The sequence below is a fragment of the Silurus meridionalis genome, chromosome 26 (assembly GCF_014805685.1).
Source record: "Silurus meridionalis isolate SWU-2019-XX chromosome 26, ASM1480568v1, whole genome shotgun sequence".
NCBI classification, from domain to species: Eukaryota; Metazoa; Chordata; class Actinopteri; order Siluriformes; family Siluridae; genus Silurus; species Silurus meridionalis.
In genome coordinates, this window is record NC_060909.1 from 2,676,837 (window position 1) to 2,695,110 (window position 18,274).

Sequence of the window (18,274 nt, forward strand, 5' to 3'; positions counted from 1 at the left end):
CATTTTTTTCATGTTTCAGATTCAGAATCAGACTCAGGTACCAACAGAATGCCTATAAAAAAAATGAGAACGCCTGAACACTTATGGAGTTTATATGCGTTCAAAATATATCCTGGGGCTGGTGAATGCTGTTTTAGCAGATTACTAATACTGAATATAAGAGAATAATAGGTTTTCCAATGCATGAATAATTTGTCCAGAGCAGCTGGTAAATACAGCGCAACCCCGATGGGAATGAATACGCAGTGAATATACAGTATCGAAAGAAAGACTTGGCAAACCATTAAACATTAATAAGGGAATTCAAATAAGTTTATTGTGCATGTAATAATAATATATGGCATGGTTCAGCGCATGCTACAGTGTGAACTGACCACTATTTTACTATAATAACAAAAACAACACAACTGCAAACAGTGAAATGTTTCACCATCCATGTAATCCACACTCTTGAAGACATTCCAGGCTTGTCATTAATTAACACTGTGTAATTTGGGACCAAAAGCTATACAACAGGCTCTTAGGGATAATTAATGCATGAGGATATTTGCATTTTTAAGTTTTATGATTTCTCATTTCCTCACGAAAGATCATACGTCACGAAACAAAAAAATATGAACACAATGTTATCAAGGGATACAGTTTTCATGCTAACTCAATCTTTACTTATCAACTCGAATTGACTTTATTTCCAGCATTTTTGTGCCTCATTTATGTGAAAACATGGAATCAAGAGATCACACCAGCTCTTCTTTAATGTGTTTTTTTCTCTTTTAGATGCACTTGAGCAGGTACGAGTTGCAGTAGGAGCCTCGGCTACATTCACACAGCTGCCCAAAGCGAGGACCAAACCTCATCGCACAGCGGGAGCCGACTGCACACTGAAGGAGAAAAAACAAACAATTGTTTATTACTACATTCAAAGATAAAAAAAAGAAAAGAAAACCAGATGCATATATTTTAATACCTCCTTAGAAGCATGAGTTCCATGATGTAAAGAATTTAATACAAATAATAATAATAAAAAAAAAATAACAAAACTGCTTGTTAGACACAATTTCCATATCACTTTAGGGGGAGCTAAAAGACTTTAGAGCCAATTTTATACATTCTACATGTTTACACCTTATTATGACAACATGTGATGATCCCACATAATAGAATCCTTCATTCAAGCTGTCCGTTGATGCTGTCCTTTCCAGCAGAAAGGTTATGACAAACTGCAGAGTTATTAAAACAGTCGAATTTATGATTGAGTGAGATTAGAGGAAAAAGAAAAAGAAGAAGAAGAAAATGATGATGATGATGATGATGATGATGATGATGATGATGAAGGTGATGAATGATTTACATTTATATTTCGGGCATTTAGCAGAAGCCTTTATCCAGGGCGACTTAAAATTATTTAACACTTAAGGAAGAAGAGGAAGAAGAAAGGAAAGAAGATGAATTATGGAAAGAACAAAAAGTAGCAAAAAGAGGAGAGGTGGAAGAATAAAAGAAACGGATGAAGGAAGAAAAGAAGAGGAGCAGAAAGAAAGTAAAAGAAGCAGAAAAAGAAAGGGAACAAGATAAAGGAAGAAACAAACAAATATTTGCAAAAAGGAGAAGGGACGGGGAAGAAGAAATAGAAGAAGAAGAAGTGCAGAAATAAAAGAAGAAGAAAGAGAAGATAGGGGAGGAGAAGAAGAAGAAGAAAAAGAAGAAGCAAAGGACTTACCGTTGGAATGGCGCGTTTCTCTGTGGATGGAAATCTGTTCTGAAGCCTAGACAGAAGTTCCTCCATCACTTCAACCTGTGCAAATGAAAAAACATCTCTCTATTTTATTCCCTGTAGATTCACTTAATCTTCTAAATGTGTGACGTCATAGTAAATAAATATGATAATATCATGTATTATATATTATATTACAATATACTCTATATAAAAAGTTAACATAATGTTTGTATGAATGTAAAGAATCTGTATACAGTATATAAGAGCCAGACTGTATACTGTACACTGTAGAATTCACAACATTAACAAATTAAAACCACCTGTACGCACCATATCCATGTCAGGGTTCACCTGCGAGTTCTGTAAGTCCTCTGCAGACGTCTCGGGTAAACGTTGTCCTTCGCACGTGATGAAAAACAAAGTGATGAGCAACACTCCGATCACAATCCCTGAGCTCTCCATGGTCCTGAGACGGTGTTTCGATTAGACAGCTGCACGGATGAGTGAGGAACCTGGACCGCGGTTATGCTCGAACTAAACTAAAGCCAGCTTTATATCCACCGCTGTCCTGCCCTCTAGGCTGACCAATAAGCTCAGACATCCACCTCCCCAGGGTTGTTTAATGGGTTTTAATAAGTAAAACTGCTCTTTATTTTTTTCTGTGCAACACACGATATGTTACAGCTCTGTAGGATTCAGAAATCCATTCATCCTACTAAAACAAATCATTTTTTATTAATTATATATAATGTATACTATAAATGTCACTATATATGTATATAACTCTAATGCTTTAAAAAAATTTTTTTACATTATAGAATATTTGATTTCCATAAATCCAGTCTGTGTGGAGTTTTGTATATTTCTCTGTATTTTATTACAGTCTATTCACTGAAAATATCAAATATAGACTGTTTGAAGCAGTTCATCTTTTCAGCCTGCTGCTCATTTAACATTATAGATCATTAAACATGCTTGGAGGAGAGCCCTACATGCCTATTCTTTATAAAGGGGCTTATTACATGTCACATATGCAGTACAGCTCAGTAATATTCTTTCTTTACATATCCCAATGATGTTAGGAATCTGGGGACAGAGTGCAAAGTCAACCATGATACAGTGCCCATGGAACACAAAGGGTTAAGAGCTTTGCTTAGGAGCCCCAAGAGTGGCAGATTGGCGAGACTGTGGCTTGAACCACCGACTTCTGACCAGTAATCAGAGACTTAAACAGTGAGATACCACATACCCTACCATGAGGCAAGAGATAAGATGCCTGTGATGGGCCTGTTTTGATCAACAAGGGACTTTTTTCCAAGTATTCCTACTGAAATAAAATATGAGCTCAACTCTAGATAGATAGATAGATAGATAGATAGATAGATAGATAGATAGATAGATAGATAGATAGATAGATAGATAGATAGATAGATAGATAGATGGATGGATGGATGGATGGACGGACTTACAGACAGACAGACAGACAGACAGACAGACAGACAGACAGACAGACAGACAGATAGACAGATAGATAGATAGATAGATAGATAGATAGATAGATAGATAGATAGATAGATAGATAGATAGATAGATAGATAGATAGATAGATAGGTATTATTTACACACTTTGTACAGATACAGATGATACACAGATATATAGAAAATACTCTAGGATGGTTGGTATGGATGGTATGAATTTACAGAATTTTTATATAAAAATAATATACATAGAAATTATTTTTATAGAAAAATATAACTATATTAATATGAACTACATACAAGATGGTTACTGGCAGTAACCGATGCAGGTTCTGGTGCAAATGTTCCTTCATATGTTCTTGATGGAAGGAATTGTTCTGGGAATTGTTTCCAGGAAATTAAATGCTTTTTGGAGAAGATGCACATATGACTGGAAAAGCCAGGTGTCCTAGTATTTTTGTTCATATAGTGTCTATCAGCTAAAAATTAAATAAAAACATTTTTCTGGGATATGGAGTCTGTAGACTTAGACAACACACAGGTAAATTCTGCCATTAAATTTTAAATTCTTCTGATTGTCCTCAGCTCACACTTGCATCTTCTGGGCGAGACCGATGTCCTCAAACTGACATTCATTCATTACTTACTCTTCAGTTGGTGCCTTATTCCTGAGTAGGAATGTATTGGTTTAGGAGACTATTACAGCAACACTGATACACACGAGAGATTCATTCACACACATCGTCAAGCTAGAGCAGTTTATTCGCATACCAACATGGATTTGTGAGGTCAAAGGAAAGCTTAGTGCCAGGAAGAAACAATAAAGATGCCACAATAACCCAGATAGGATTAATAATTAATCGCTTTGTCTGTCAATAACTTTCCAATGTAAGCAGTGTAATCTACAATGGTAACCGCCCAAGACTTTACAAACCACAAGAACCTGTAAATCAAGGGAGCCGGTACATACCAAACTTTTATCTTACTGCATTGCATTCTGTCTTCACCACTTAGCATACAGATCATTACACATGGCTGGCTCGACACTGAGCATTCTGTATCTCTTCATCATATTCACTTCCCCTTTACCAAGCTTACACCTGAGGTACAATCACATGCAGTGTGATTTAAGCCTTTTCATCACCTTTATACTTCCCTATGGCTGAGAAGTATGTTTGCTTTATAGACGCTCAAATAGTTTAAAAGACTATTATGTTCTTTCTGTAATTTATATGAGCACCAATTCCCCCTTCTGTAATATAAAAAACTATCCTCGTGGAACAAGTTTATAGATACTGGTAAACTTTTAGATGTTTCTTTACGCAAACTAATTATGGAAAGCCACAAGGATGGTTTTTATTATGTAGTGCTCTTAGGACAAGAAATTCTCATCTTCGAGATGTTCCCCCCAGTTGTACATGCTATTGCTCAGAATTCATTTATTTTTTAATCAAAGGTGTCAAAATATATACATACACACACTGTATGGAAAAGTGTAGGGATACCTGACTTTTCCAGTCACATGGTTCTTTCACAAACTGTTTCCACAATGCTGGAGGTACACAATTGTTTAGGACGTCTTTGGAATGAAGTAAAGTAGAATTTTTCCTTCACTTGAACTAGGAGTCTGTTCTCAAATCTGAACTCAAATCTGAAAAGAAAATAAACAAGTTCAGCAAAAAAGTAAAGACTCCAATAGAAAGTAATAGACTCCAGGGTTTTAGTGTCGAAGAATTAGGTTTTATTTCAGCAGAAACAAAGTCAGACAGTTCCATAGAAGTGTCCAAAATACTCTTTCTTACAGCTTTGCTAAGACCTCAGTCACCTCATCTGTCACCATTCACTTCAAACTTTTTGTTACTTTTTACTTTGAAAACATTATGGTGGTAATTCCCATTAATCTCCATTTACAAAAAAAAAAAAAAGATCAAAGATCAAAAGTATCATGTGATTCAGCATGGTCCAGGCCTTGACCTGTCTGTGACCTCCAAACAGGAAGTCATTGCAGCAGCACCTGGTAAATAGACTAATGCTCTCACCTCACCCACATCTGTACCTGAGTTTACTAAAGTCTTTGTGACTGAATGAGCACAAATCTTCACAGAATTTAATGAAACATCTTAAAATTGTGTAGATTATTATAACAGCAAATCGGGTCTAAATATGTACTGAGATGTTCATGGAGCACATACCAATCTTATGCTCAGGTGTCCACAAAGATGCCTTTTGTCTACGTAGTGTGAAAAGTGTATGAATTAAGAAAATCATGGGCAAACAATAACAAATATGATATTATCCCACACTGTATACATTGCACTGTATACAATTAAATAAGTGTTGTAAGATCAAATAATACACTTTTACGGTTTGGCTCTGGAATCGTTCTCTAAAAGGTAAAAGCTCTAGTCCTAGTGAAGTACTCAGATGGAGATAAGTCATCTGCATATAAAATGGAGTCTACAGCAAAGGAAGCATTTGATCCAACACGTTTATTCCACGGAAAAAAAAGGATGAGGGGATCACAAAATCTCAGATCATTCTTAACTACAGTACATTGATTCACAACTGAAAAAATAGTAGAGACTGTAGTGTCCCAGTGTTGAGAATGAGAAAGAAAAGAACTGCACATTCTTCATTCCATTCAAAGTCCTGTTATCTGTACAGTGTAACTCTTCAGATGCCTGCAATCAGCTGATAAATTCTTCTCATTAAGGTTACAAGTGGTTGCTTAAGAGTCTATTACAGACACCAGGGAATAACTAATGGCCTCGGTCCTTTACTTCAATAAACACACGGTTCAGTATGAGGCCCTTATACAGTTGTCTGAACAAGTAAAATGACACAGGATAATTTTTCCTACATATGTGTACATGTCTTTCTATTCAATATTATTCACCCACATTATTTCCAATTATTTGTTCCCTTCCTTTAAACACTTGACTTCATTGTTTGCTTCTGTTATGGCACATTTGAGGTCCTTTTTTTGGTGTTGCTTACTTACCTGAAGATCTACAATATAATCTTTGCATTCGCATAAAAGCTTACATCTTCTTCTTCTTTTGTCTTCTTCTATTAGGGGGCGCCACAGCGGATCATCCGTCTCCATATCTACCTGTCCTCTACATCTGCCTCTTTCAACCCAACTACCCGCATTTCTTCCATCACCACATCCATAAACCTTCTCCCTGGTCTTCCTCTTTTCCTTCTTCCTGGTGGCTCCATCCTCAGCATTCTCCAAACCATACATAAAAGACCTTACAGTATTACAGAGATGAAAATCATGCTACCAATAAATAACCTTTTTAAGATTCTTCTTTTACCAAGTCTAACCAAATTTTTTGAGACAAAGATCTTTACGTTCCTGTATTCTAGGGTGAATGATGAATGTAGAATGTCATACTGGAAGAGGTTTGGGTCTCCAAATAAAGAAGTGTGGAGTACTATTATGTGCCTCCAACTTTGAGATAACAGTGTTTTTTTAATGGGAAAAAGCAGATATGGCTGGAAAAATCAGGTGTCCCAATACTTTTGTCCGAATATTGTGCATATATTAATATAATATGCGCATCTCCATAATATAATATGCGCATCTTGATGCATAGCCACGGATACAAAACATTAAAGATTCAAACGAAGCAGCTACTAATACGATTTACCAATATTATGATGCAGTGTGATCGGAATTCCAATGCGATGCGATGCAATGGAAAAACACGATGCTATGTAATTCAATTCGGTTTCGCTTTTTTTCATTGGTTCAGACAATCATCAAATCAGCAATTTACTGACCTCTAACGCATTTCACAAACACGCCTCTGTAGTGCAAAAAGGAAAAAAAGATCAAACAAAACCAGACGTTCTTTTCCTGTTGTGTCTGCGGGAAGTCACAGCTCTACCTCTGCCATGTTAATCTGTATTCCATGTGACTCTCAATACACGCCTCGCTCTCTGCAGTGATGTGATATTAACGTAGCAGCAGTGGTGATATTATTAGAGAAAAGAAATTGTCACAAATAATTGGTCACTTTCTAAATAATTAAATGATAACGCATGAACTAAAAATGTAATAAAAATGTATCTATTTTTTTAGCGATGCAAATATGTTACAAACGATGTACAAAATGCAAACTAGTATACGATGCACATTGTTTTAAATCGATGCAAAACATCGTTAACTTCTATCGGTGAATCGTACCACCCCTGCTGTATGACCACGTCCTGGTTGTTCTTCATGTGCAGGTGCAGAAGAGATTTTTGGGCAGAAGAGGGCGTTGTAGATTTACTTTTTTGCTGTATGGGTGTTTCCTGGAGTGCATAACTTCAGGATTTAGGCAGGAACCCAGTCTCATATACACACCCAGGACATCAGGGAGGTTTAGAAAGAAGGAGAGAGAGAGAGAGAGAGAGAGAGAGAGGGAAGAAAGTTTTTTTAGGCTGTCCTGAGACCAGAGGAGACAGAGAAGCCGAGAAGTTTGAAGGAAATACAAAGTAACACAAGCGGATTTTTTTTGTTTGTTTTTGGGGGCGGAAAGTTGAGGATTTTGTGCAAACATGTCAACATCTGATGAAGCAGACGGGCTGCGGCCGCGATATGGCTGTGAGTACGCATTTATTCCCTGCGCTTTTATTATTATGATCTCACTTTTATTTGTATATTTTTATTTCTGAATGTTTTTATGGAACCACAAAAACAATTAAGATTTTTTTCCCCAATCCGGAAGGTAAAATTGGCGCACAATTGTAACTTTTTTTTTTCTTTAACTAAGTTTCATCTCCCCCCCCCCTCCTTTCTCGGGGTTTCTGACTGCATCAGCATGGTGAAGCACTTCCGCATTTTTTTTTTCCATTAACCTAATCCGACATGCACAAGTGTGTATGAATCTCTGTAATCTCCATAAAATAATCCCATCAATTTAACTTCGGATTTTTAATAATAGTGGAATACCGTGTTGTGACGTCACAATGTGTTTATTTGTTACAATTTGTGGCATTCACACACTCGAGACAGTGCAGTTAGGGTGGTTTATTTGTCTAAATGAAGGAGTGTAACTGTATAAACAATGTGTACACACATTTATGAACAGAAGTTTGTGGACACATGAGCCATTCTGTTCTACGATTAGTGACAAGATTCAGTTATAATAACCTCCACTTTTCTAGGAAGATGTTCCACTGGATTTTGTTGAAGATCATTAATAAACAGAAGGGTGTTTGTAAAGTCGGGTCCTGATGTATGTGAGAAGGCCTGGGGCGCAGTCAGCGTTCACATTCGTTGTTCAAGAGGTCAGAGATTTATAGCAGAAGATCTTCCATTCCATTATAGATAAAGCATATTGTCATGCAGCTGGCTTATGCACAGGGGCATTGTCATGCTGGAACAGGTTTTTAGTTCAAGTGAAGGAAAATTTCGTGCTACTGCATCCAAAGACATTTTATACAGTTGTGTGCTTTCAATGTCATGGTGACAGTTTGAAGAAGAAGCACACGACTTGAAAAGTCAATACTTTGGGCCCGTACAGTGTATCTACAGATCTGAAAGGAAACTCTTACCTCTGCAATCTGCTGAGTTCTGGAGGTTTGTACAGCAGATTTGTTGACGGTGCAGGTGTAAAATGATGAAGCTGCGTCCTGTCTTCAGTGATCTGAACTAAAGTGAAGAAGACTAAGGAAGGGGCATGGACGTTTGTTCTCACTCTTTTATCTGGGTTCGTCTCATAATACCAGTCTCTCTGTATCTGTCTCTCTCTTCTCCTTGTGTTTGTCTACCTGTCACTGTCTTTGCCTTGTGTCTGTTTTTACCTTGTATCTGTCTCTGTTTTCTCCTTGTCTGTGTCTCTCTCTGCCTCTCTGTGTCCTTGTGTCTCTCTCTGCCTCTCTATGTCTCTGCCTCTCTGTGTCCTTGTGTCTCTCTCTGCCTCTCTGTGTCCTTGTGTCTCTCTCTGCCTCTCTGTGTCCTTGTGTCTCTCTCTGCCTCTTTGTTTTTGTGTCTCTATCAGCCTTTGTGTCTTTGTGTCTCTCTGTGTCCTCTTTGTATCTCTCTCTGTGTCCCTGTCTCTCTCTGCCTCTTTGTGTCTCTCTCTGTGTCCTTGTCTTTCTGTCTATCTCTGCCTCTTTGTGTGTCTCTCTCTGTGTCCATGTGTCTTTCTTTGCCTCTGTGTCATTGTGTCTCTCTAGGCCTCTGTGTGTGTCTCAAGAGCTCACATCATCATCACACACTCATACATTCCCAATGTTTGACCTGCATGAAAAGCTTTTTACAGTAACCTGAGTATCAGTCAACAGAAATCCTGAATCTCATAATATATTGATTATCTAATTATATTATTGATTATACTAGTAATCCTAATGATTATATAATTATTTAAGATCTTGTGAATATTTTTTTCTTTTGATTTTTTTAAGAATTAATCTCTGTCAGATCCATTACGCTTTTCTTTGTGTGTGTGTGTGTGTGTGTGTGTGTGTGTGTGTGTGTGTGTGTGTGTGTGGCTGATAATCAGTGTGTTATCGCAGCACTGCAGTTCAAGTAGCAGCGTGATAAATAAGATTTTCACTGGTGTTACTTGAGCCCTTCTGTCATTCCAGTGTCAATCCTGCAGAGAAAATGCATCATCGTCTTAAATGGAAGACAAGACAACAAGACAGGATTATGCAAATGTCTGTAGGGCGGGACAATGTGACAGATCTAATATCGCGTTATGGTCCTACGATACATAATATGTATCAGTTACCACAATGTGTGTTTATGTTGAGTTTCAGAATACATGTCTCTCAGAATTATAAAGGAGAAGAGCGTGGATAAAGTTTGTGTCCGTCTCTGTCTTTTTCTGTCTCCCTATGCGTCTGTCTCTTACTGTCTACTTCCCTGTGTCTGTGTGTCTCTCTCTCTCTCTCTCTCTCTCTCTCTCTCTCTCTCTCTGTCTTTTTTTGTCTCCCTATATGTCTGTCTGTCTGTCTGTCTGTCTCTCTCTCTCTCTCTTTTTCTCTCTGTTAACGATTCGGTACGTCTCTCGATTTTTATGTCACGATTCGGTACAATTTCGGTACGTTCAGGGGGAAGAAATGCAAAACATAAAATTGCTGTTTATTATTAATAACATTTGGGATCAACATTTGAACAGTTTAAACAATAAAATTGAATAAATCAAATGAATGCAACACTTTTTTAAAATTATATTTATTAAACTGAGTAATCAATTAAAGTGGCACAAAATAAACTGATTCAATAAAACTTAATAAATAGAAAAAAGTAATACTTTATATTTGTTACACCGCACTTTAAGAAATGTCAAAATTCATTTCATCCTTCATTCATTCACTCCTTCGACTTGTCAGAATTTTATAATTTTCGTATTCTTAAAGCTGAATTTAAAGCGCTAAAGAATCCATAGCGTTAGCGGCTAGCTACTTCATGGTTAGCTGCTAATGCTATGGGTTCCTTAGCGTTTTCATGCATGCGCAAAATAAATCGTATTTCTGGCCACAGTGACACTGCGCTCACTCTAGTATCTTTTAATACACCTGTTTTCTAGTTTAATAATAATAAAATGCCTTAAAAGTGTGAGGCGGAAACTAAACAAACTTGTGGTCCGCCACTTAATACGTTCCTGAGGGAACACAGATTTTAACTCTGTTCTGCTCGTAAAAAGGATTGCATTCCATACACGTGTGCACCGAACCGAAAACCCTGTACAGGAAAAATCTTGGTATGAATATGTGCTGTTACACTCCTACTTTCTGCATCTGTCTCTGGTTCTCTATGTCTCTCTCTGTGTCTTTTTGTGCCTGTCTCTCTCTTTTTTTTGTGTGTATCTCTCTGTGTATATCCCTATCTTTTAGTTTTTCGGTGACAGTCTCTCTCTGTCCCTCTGTATCTCTTTGCGTCTGTTTCTCTCTTCTCTTTTTGTCTTTCTCTGTCGGTTTCTCTGTTTGTGTCTGTCTGTCTTTCTCTGTCTCTGTCTCTCTCTCTCTCTCTCTCTCTCTCTTTTTATAAATAGACAAAAAATGACATTAATTTGACATCCATTCAGTACCATTTGATATGCAATTATTTGAATCATAAAAACATACATCACTGTCCTGACGATATCTAAATAAAAATGTATTATGATATTGATATATCGCAAAGTCCTCTTCCTCCGTTGTATTTACTGCTGTATGCACCATTGTTATGCGTGTACTGGGGTTTTTTTTGTACATGCGGACATGTGATGAGTTGTTGCTCTCTCTGCAGCCGTGCTGGATGGCATGGAGCGTCTCACGGCCGAGGAGATGGATGAACGACGGCAGCAGAACATGGCCTACGAGTACCTGTGCCACCTGGAAGAGGCTAAACGGTAACCATCTGCTTAATGTTTATTTTGTGTTGCAGTTAGCGTAGCGGTTTGTGTTTATGCTCGCTGTTCCTGCTTTGTTTTGTCCATGGTAAACGTCGGAGTTATACTGAAGAGTTTTTTTTTTTGCTGCTGGATCTGGGGTCTTCAGCAGCACTTTGTCATGTGGCAGTGTTTGTGATTTTGGGTAGTGAGGATTGTTGGTCTTTCAAGTACTGGATTCTAAGGTCACAAATACAGGGTTTTTATGGTTTCTTACTTTTTCTCATAAAATATGCTGGTCCTGTAAATTGGTCTGAAAGAGTGTGTGTGTGTGTGAAAGGATAGGTGATTGTGTGTATATCAGTGCATGAGACTGTGAATGAGAGAGACATGCCATGTGTCTGAGAGAGTAAAAATGTATGAGAAATTAATTGCGTGTCAGAGAGAGTGAGACTGTGCTTGAGAGAGTGAGACTGTGCTTGAGAGAGTGAGACTGTGCTTGAGAGAGTGAGACTGTGATTGAGAGAGTGAGACTGTGACTAAAACTGTGCTTGAGAGAGTAAATAAGACTGGTTGTGAGAGTGAGACTGTGATTGAGAGAGTAAATAAGACTGGTTGAGAGAGTGAGACTATGATAGTGAGTGAGACTGTGATGGAGAAACTGTGATTGAGAGAGTACTTAAGAGAGTAATTGAAACTAATTGAGAGAGTAAGACTATGATAGTAAGTGAGACTGATGGAGAGTGATTGAGAGTAATTGAGACTGATTGAAAAAGTGAGAATGTAATTGAGACTGATAGTGAGTGAGACTTTGAGTGAGACTGTGATTGAGAGACTTAGACTGCGATTGAGACTGTGATTGAGAGCCTAAGACTGTGATAGTAAGGCTGGTAGTGAGACTGGGATTAAGAGCATAAGACTGTGATTGAGAGAGTGAGACTGATTAAGTGAGACTGTGATTGAGAGAGTGAGACTGATATTGAATGAGACTGTGATTAAGAGCATTAGACTGTGATAGTGATTTAGACTGTGATTAAGAGCATTAGACTGTGATAGTGAGTGAGACTGTGATTGAGCGTATGAATGTGATAGAGAGTGGAGATTGAGACTGTGATCGAGGGAGACTGTGATAGTGAGATTGTGATAGTGAGTGAGATAGAGAGACTGATTTGTGAATGAAAGTTCATTCTATCTATTGAAAAAAAATTACCTCAGAAATAGTTAATGTGTGAAATGTGTGTTAATGTAAGCTCTGGAGCGTTAATGCTTACTGTTAGTGTTGCTAACAAGAGCAGCTTTATCGACCAGTTTATCATTGAAAGACATGTTTCGTCCAGGTTACATAATTATTACATAAACAGACCTCTCTCGTATGAAAAGAATGGACAGATCGCTGATTTGGATGTTATCGCCTAAATCACTTTTACTACGATGAGATCTTGGCTGTTTAGGCCACACCTCCTGCTGGAACCCATGTGCTTCAGCATGTGCGGGAGTCAGTGATCCAACATGGCTGCTATATTTCCTTTCAAAACCATGTAAAAAAGCCTGATCTTGATCTCTGAGTTGATATGCTTCAGCTGTTATTCCTCAGCAGTTTATATAAACCAAAGGGGTGTGTGTGTGTGTGTGTGTGTGTGTGTGTGTGTGTGTGTGTGTGTGTGTGTGTGTGTGTTTGTTTTAAGTATCATCATTTTGGTGATTGCATCAAGTAAATGCTAGCAATAGCAAATCGTCACACATCATGTATACTTCTGATGAAGTTCCGTGTGGAGTGCAAGGTCTTTTACACACACACACACACGCACATGCACATGCACACGCACACACACTCAAAAGGAAGTGAGTCATACTGTTGATTTTCAGAATCTTTCATTGTAACCATAGAAACCTTGGTTGCCACAGAGACCTGTTCCGGTGTCTGTAATTCAGAGGTAGTGAGTGAGTAGGAAGAAGAGACAAGAATGAAAGAGACTGCATAGTATTCTAGCATTGTTTAGTTCTAAATGTTAGAAATGAAAGGATCATTTTGCCGTTCGGCACCACATGACCTCCGTCAATCGGTTTTACACCAGAGGGTAACACCAAGCCAACGTCTTCAGTGGTGTCTGTCTCGGCTAAAAACTCTTCTGTAGCTACATACCCTAAGTCTTTATATAGTTTTTTTTTTTTTTTTTTTTTGAGAACCATCTTTTATTTTAAACAATTTTTTCTTCAAACTTTGTACTGGTTGGGGCTGAGACAGTACATTTACATTTGTGGCATTTGGCACTCATAGAGTTAAGGGCCTTGCTCAAGGGCAAACAATGGCAGGTTTTAATTAGTATTAAATTGATTGATAGAAAATGTCAGAATTCTGACTGGAAGGTCACAAGTTCAAATCCCAGCACCACCGAGCTGCAACGTCATGGCCCTTGAGCAAGAACCTGAACCATCCACTCCTTATTTGTAGAAATGAGATCATTCTGAATGAGATGTTACTCATCCTAGCATCACCAAGCTAAAACTTCAGGTTTCTTGAGCAACACCTCAAACCTCCTCTGTATAAATGTGCTCATTCTAAGTCACTTATAAAAGGGCACTTACCAAATGACGTAAATATGAGTCCTGTCACGTTGTTAGCTTTAGCAAGTCCTCTTGATGTTTCTTCACCAGTGGATTTGGTTTGAGATAAACATCTATTATGTGTATAAAACATACATTAATCTCATATCTCTGTCTCTGCTAGTGGTTAAAAACTGAGTCACATCGAGTGGTTACTATGACGACCCAAATGTTTCACAACCACCCTTCCTTCTGTTTTTAGTTTTTAGGAATAGTTTTTACTTTGCTGAAAGACAGCTGTTGGAGTTAACACCTGGTGCTGTTTTTCATTTTCTATTTCTCATTCTTACAGTATGGGTTTTTTCTCCAGTTTGTCAAATTCTTGTGCCTCGAGCCATTTATCGCCGTATTTACCATACGAGGTGGTATTAAAAGGTTTTGAGACGAGCTCTATTTACAAAAAAGTACTTTATTCATCTATGTTTACACACTATTACCTTCAAAATAGTCCTCTTGCTCAGCAATAAAGCACTCCCCCTGTTTCTGCTACTTCTGGAATGTATCCTGGAAGTCCCCTTCTCAAAGTGCGTCAAACACCTTCTGCAATTCGTGCCAGATCCCTGCAACGGTGTGAAAACAGCGACCTTTGAGCCGGATATTCATCTTCGGGAAGAGGAAAAAATCCACAGGAGCCGAATCTGGCGAGTAGGGTAGGTGTGGATGTAAGATCATGTAGATTGTTCTCCGACAATCATCATGCACAAGTTTAGAAATCTTTTGGGGTTGAGCTCATTGAAGGTCTTCCTGATCTCTCATCGTCTTCCAGTGATGTTCTTCCTCTCTTGAAGCGCCTCAAACATCTGGATGCAGCATCGCTGTATGTCAACCATATGCCATGTCAAATATCTCTGTTGCAGATTTTCCCAGTTCCATGCGAAATTTCACGTTTTCTCTTTGTTCTAACTTGCTGTCCGTGATGAAATTGCACGTGGTAAGAATAGCACCAGTTTACATCATTAGTCTCAACTTTTTTATAACCACCTCGTATATGTTACATATATGTTAATGCTCAGTGTAGCTCAGTAAGCTAGTAACGCTTATCACACTTCCAGCCAATGAGAATACAGTATTCGGACCGACCATGTAAGTGTAAGTAATGAAGTAACGTTTTGCATACATTTTTACCTCACAACCATAAACAATCAGTGTTTTGCTGTCAGTACAATCGGGCGTCTGCAGACTGTCAACTTTCCGACTAAGGCTTGGCCCTGAAATCTGGAATGCACCCAATATGTAGTCATGCGTAATGCTCTAGTATGAAGAGAATTCACCTACAGGTGCAATAACAATGAGAAACAAAATGCCTGCATGCCACGTTGCTCGCTGTAAGCCGGGTTGGTAAACAGGTGCGGAATTTCTTGCAGTAATCTGATGTCTGTCTACTGATTTGTTGTTCGTTTGTATCCTCGAAATGTAGCGTTTTGTCAACTAGCCGTGTGTCATGCAAATCAAACAGCTTTATCATTTCTCTTTCCATGTGTTGTTAAAAGGGAAAACATTCGAGTACTCGATAAAGGAAATATTTGAATGTGTTTAGATGTGGTTCTCAAATAACGTTCATGATTATCATGATGCTCAAAAGCCATTACAGCAGACGTGGTGGTGTTAGCATGACCTGCAGGAATAGTGTTTTTTCTGCCGTCTCTTTCTATATTTACTACCTGTAAGAAGTTTGGGAATGCCTAGACTTTTCTAGTTTGTGAAAGACATATGCATGTTTCTTTGGTTCCTATACAACCAATTCTGTATGAAAATTGACTTTGACCAAAAAAAAAAATATAAACGTCCAGATGTTCCACTTTATTTACATTGCAAAATCCTCTTTTAGCATTAAGAACAGCATTACACACTCTCAGCATATGGACAGTTCGTTTCTCCGGATATTCATCTGAAATACTTTGTAAATCTTGCCAAAGTTGTAGTTTCTTTCTTGTGATCCAGTTCATCCCAGAGCAGTTCAATAGGATTTGGGTGCGGTGACTGGCCAGGCCATTTTATGATAGATATCACTCCAGACCACTGTTTGCTCTCTAAATAACACTTACAGAATTTGGACGTATTTGTTGTTTCGGCTTATCGTCTAATCGAGGATGAAGTCGGTTCCAGTTAGATGGAATTGCATGGTGTGAGTTGAAATATGGGATGGGAGCCATGATTATTCAGGATTCTTTTCACTTTTTAAGAACAAGTCTCCATTCTTCAGTGCTCCAAAACAACCCCAAACCATTAAGCTTCCACCTCCATGTGTGATTGTGAGGGTGAGGGAGCCTGATCACATCTTCTCACCTGTTCTCCGTCTTACACAAGTTCTTCTGCTAGACACAAAATTGTCCCATTTGGACCCCACAAAACTTTCTTCCACTCATTCATAGTCCACTTTCTTGTCTGCTTTTGCCTTTTACTAGTTTGTTGCACAGAAACAAAAGGAACATACACGTGTCTAAAAAACATAAAAGACTCCGCACTGTTGACGGTGTCTGTGTCGTTGTATGTAAGGTTTCAGTATTAATTCAGTAAATATGCAGAACTGTGCATCAGCCAATTAAATCACACTTTTTCATTTAAATTAAATGTAAAAAAAAGGGCTAAAAATGAACTGAATGTTCCTTCATACGAGAGAGTCAGCCTTTCAAAATAAGAACTACATAAATAACACAATACACAACACACGTTTATTCACGTCCTTTCTTTACTCAGATATATAAAAAAATAATAAATAAACCTTTCCGAAAAATAATTTTTAATCACTAAACATTTGTTTTACCGATGCGGCAAGTCTCAAAACAAGCACCAAATTCCGGCAATTAAATCGGTCCGTTCTGCACTCGCGGGAGCGAACAGAACTCCCCCATACAGCAGGTGGCAGTAGTGTGTATTTGGCATCCGAACAGGGTAAATGGAAAAACTAGAACTGTGAATATATAAAGCAAGCAGCATTTAAACCTTCTCCGATCATTACTAACCGATTTGTGTCATCATGTCTCTTAAGTTGTTGCCAAGACAATAGTAAGAATGACCAGTGTTGCGTATTTTTCTTTTTTTTTCATTTGTTAAGTCCAATCACCCAGTGACGCAATCCGACCAGATCCAACATTCAGGTTTAACAGTTACTAGCTGATCAATATTCAGCAGTGCTCTACCCTGCTTTACAGTGGTGTACAGTAAGGAAGTAAAAGTAATGTTATTGTATTTAAGTATCTTTCTTGCGTATCAGTACTTTTACTGAAGTATTTCAATTTGAGGAGACTTTTACTTTAACTTCACTACATTTTAAATATATTACTAAAAATGTAACTTTTAACTCAACTACATTTTGTGAAATCAGTCGTTTCTTTTTATTTATGAGGATAAAAACGTAACTGGTCAATCCACCAATCGGGGTCGAGCTCTGTTTTGAACTAGTTTTGATTGCCGCTTGCTGGAATCTACACCAACATACAGTTTAGCGTCAGTTCAGCAGATCATTCAGAGAGGAATAAATGATGGAATAAACTCCTGAGTCAAACCCGCCACAACACCCGTGGCCTTACGATCATTGAAATAGAAATGAATCAGTGTTTGAGTCATTAATATCATTCTATTAATAGATCAGTGTTCTGAGAGTCACATTCGAGTCTTTTCACATAAACTGAGTTGATTAAGTAAAGAGTCTTGTGATAAAAATGATAATAGGAACATTATAGTCATAATAAATCATAGTAGTTTGGATACTTGAGTACATTTGTAGGCAAATAATTTGTACTTTTACTCAAACTAACAAGCACATGGTTAGTTCGCTTGGCTCTACTATGACACTCCACTTGAGTTTCCATACTGCTGATGTAAATAGCAGTAGCACTGAATCTAAGAATGTGTCCACACCACCAACTTGGTGAAAGTCATATCAAGAATCCTCTCGGGTGGTTTGCTTGGTTTGTTTGGTGGGTAGTTTTAGCATGCGACGTGAGGTCTTTTGGTAGCCAGGCCACCCACTAGTCAAAATATTTCAGTAGACCTTTCATTTAGTTTGCTGCTAATTGCAGGTTTGTCTGAGTGCATAACAGCGCAGTATGCCAAGCTTGGAAATGGGGGTGGGTTCAGGAGTAGCATCATTATTCAGTCTTACCTATTTCTATTATTAAAGTGTAACGTTGAGTATAATTTTGTCTTGTATTCTTAT

At 38.0% G+C, this 18,274-nt stretch overlaps 2 protein-coding genes across 2 annotated transcripts in view; one reads left to right on the forward strand and one right to left on the reverse strand.

Annotated features, from left to right (window-relative positions):
- Positions 1–283: 283 nt before the first annotated feature.
- cartl (cocaine- and amphetamine-regulated transcript-like) lies at positions 284–2,395 on the reverse strand. The gene is made up of 3 exons (XM_046840762.1): positions 2,048–2,395; positions 1,721–1,795; positions 284–881 (listed from the first exon to the last, which is right to left on the reverse strand). Exons 1-3 carry the CDS (start codon positions 2,177–2,179, stop codon positions 774–776), a joined length of 315 nt encoding a protein of 104 aa, XP_046696718.1. The 5' UTR covers positions 2,180–2,395; the 3' UTR covers positions 284–773.
- A 5,173-nt stretch (positions 2,396–7,568) lies between these two features.
- Positions 7,569–18,274, forward strand: part of iqgap1 (IQ motif containing GTPase activating protein 1) — a 50,045-nt gene continuing 39,339 nt past the window's right edge. Inside the window, exons 1-2 of the mRNA XM_046840200.1 lie at positions 7,569–7,793; positions 11,430–11,532. Of these exons, the coding sequence (XP_046696156.1) occupies positions 7,748–7,793; positions 11,430–11,532 (149 nt within the window). The 5' untranslated portion in view covers positions 7,569–7,747. The remainder of the gene's footprint in view (positions 7,794–11,429; positions 11,533–18,274) is intronic.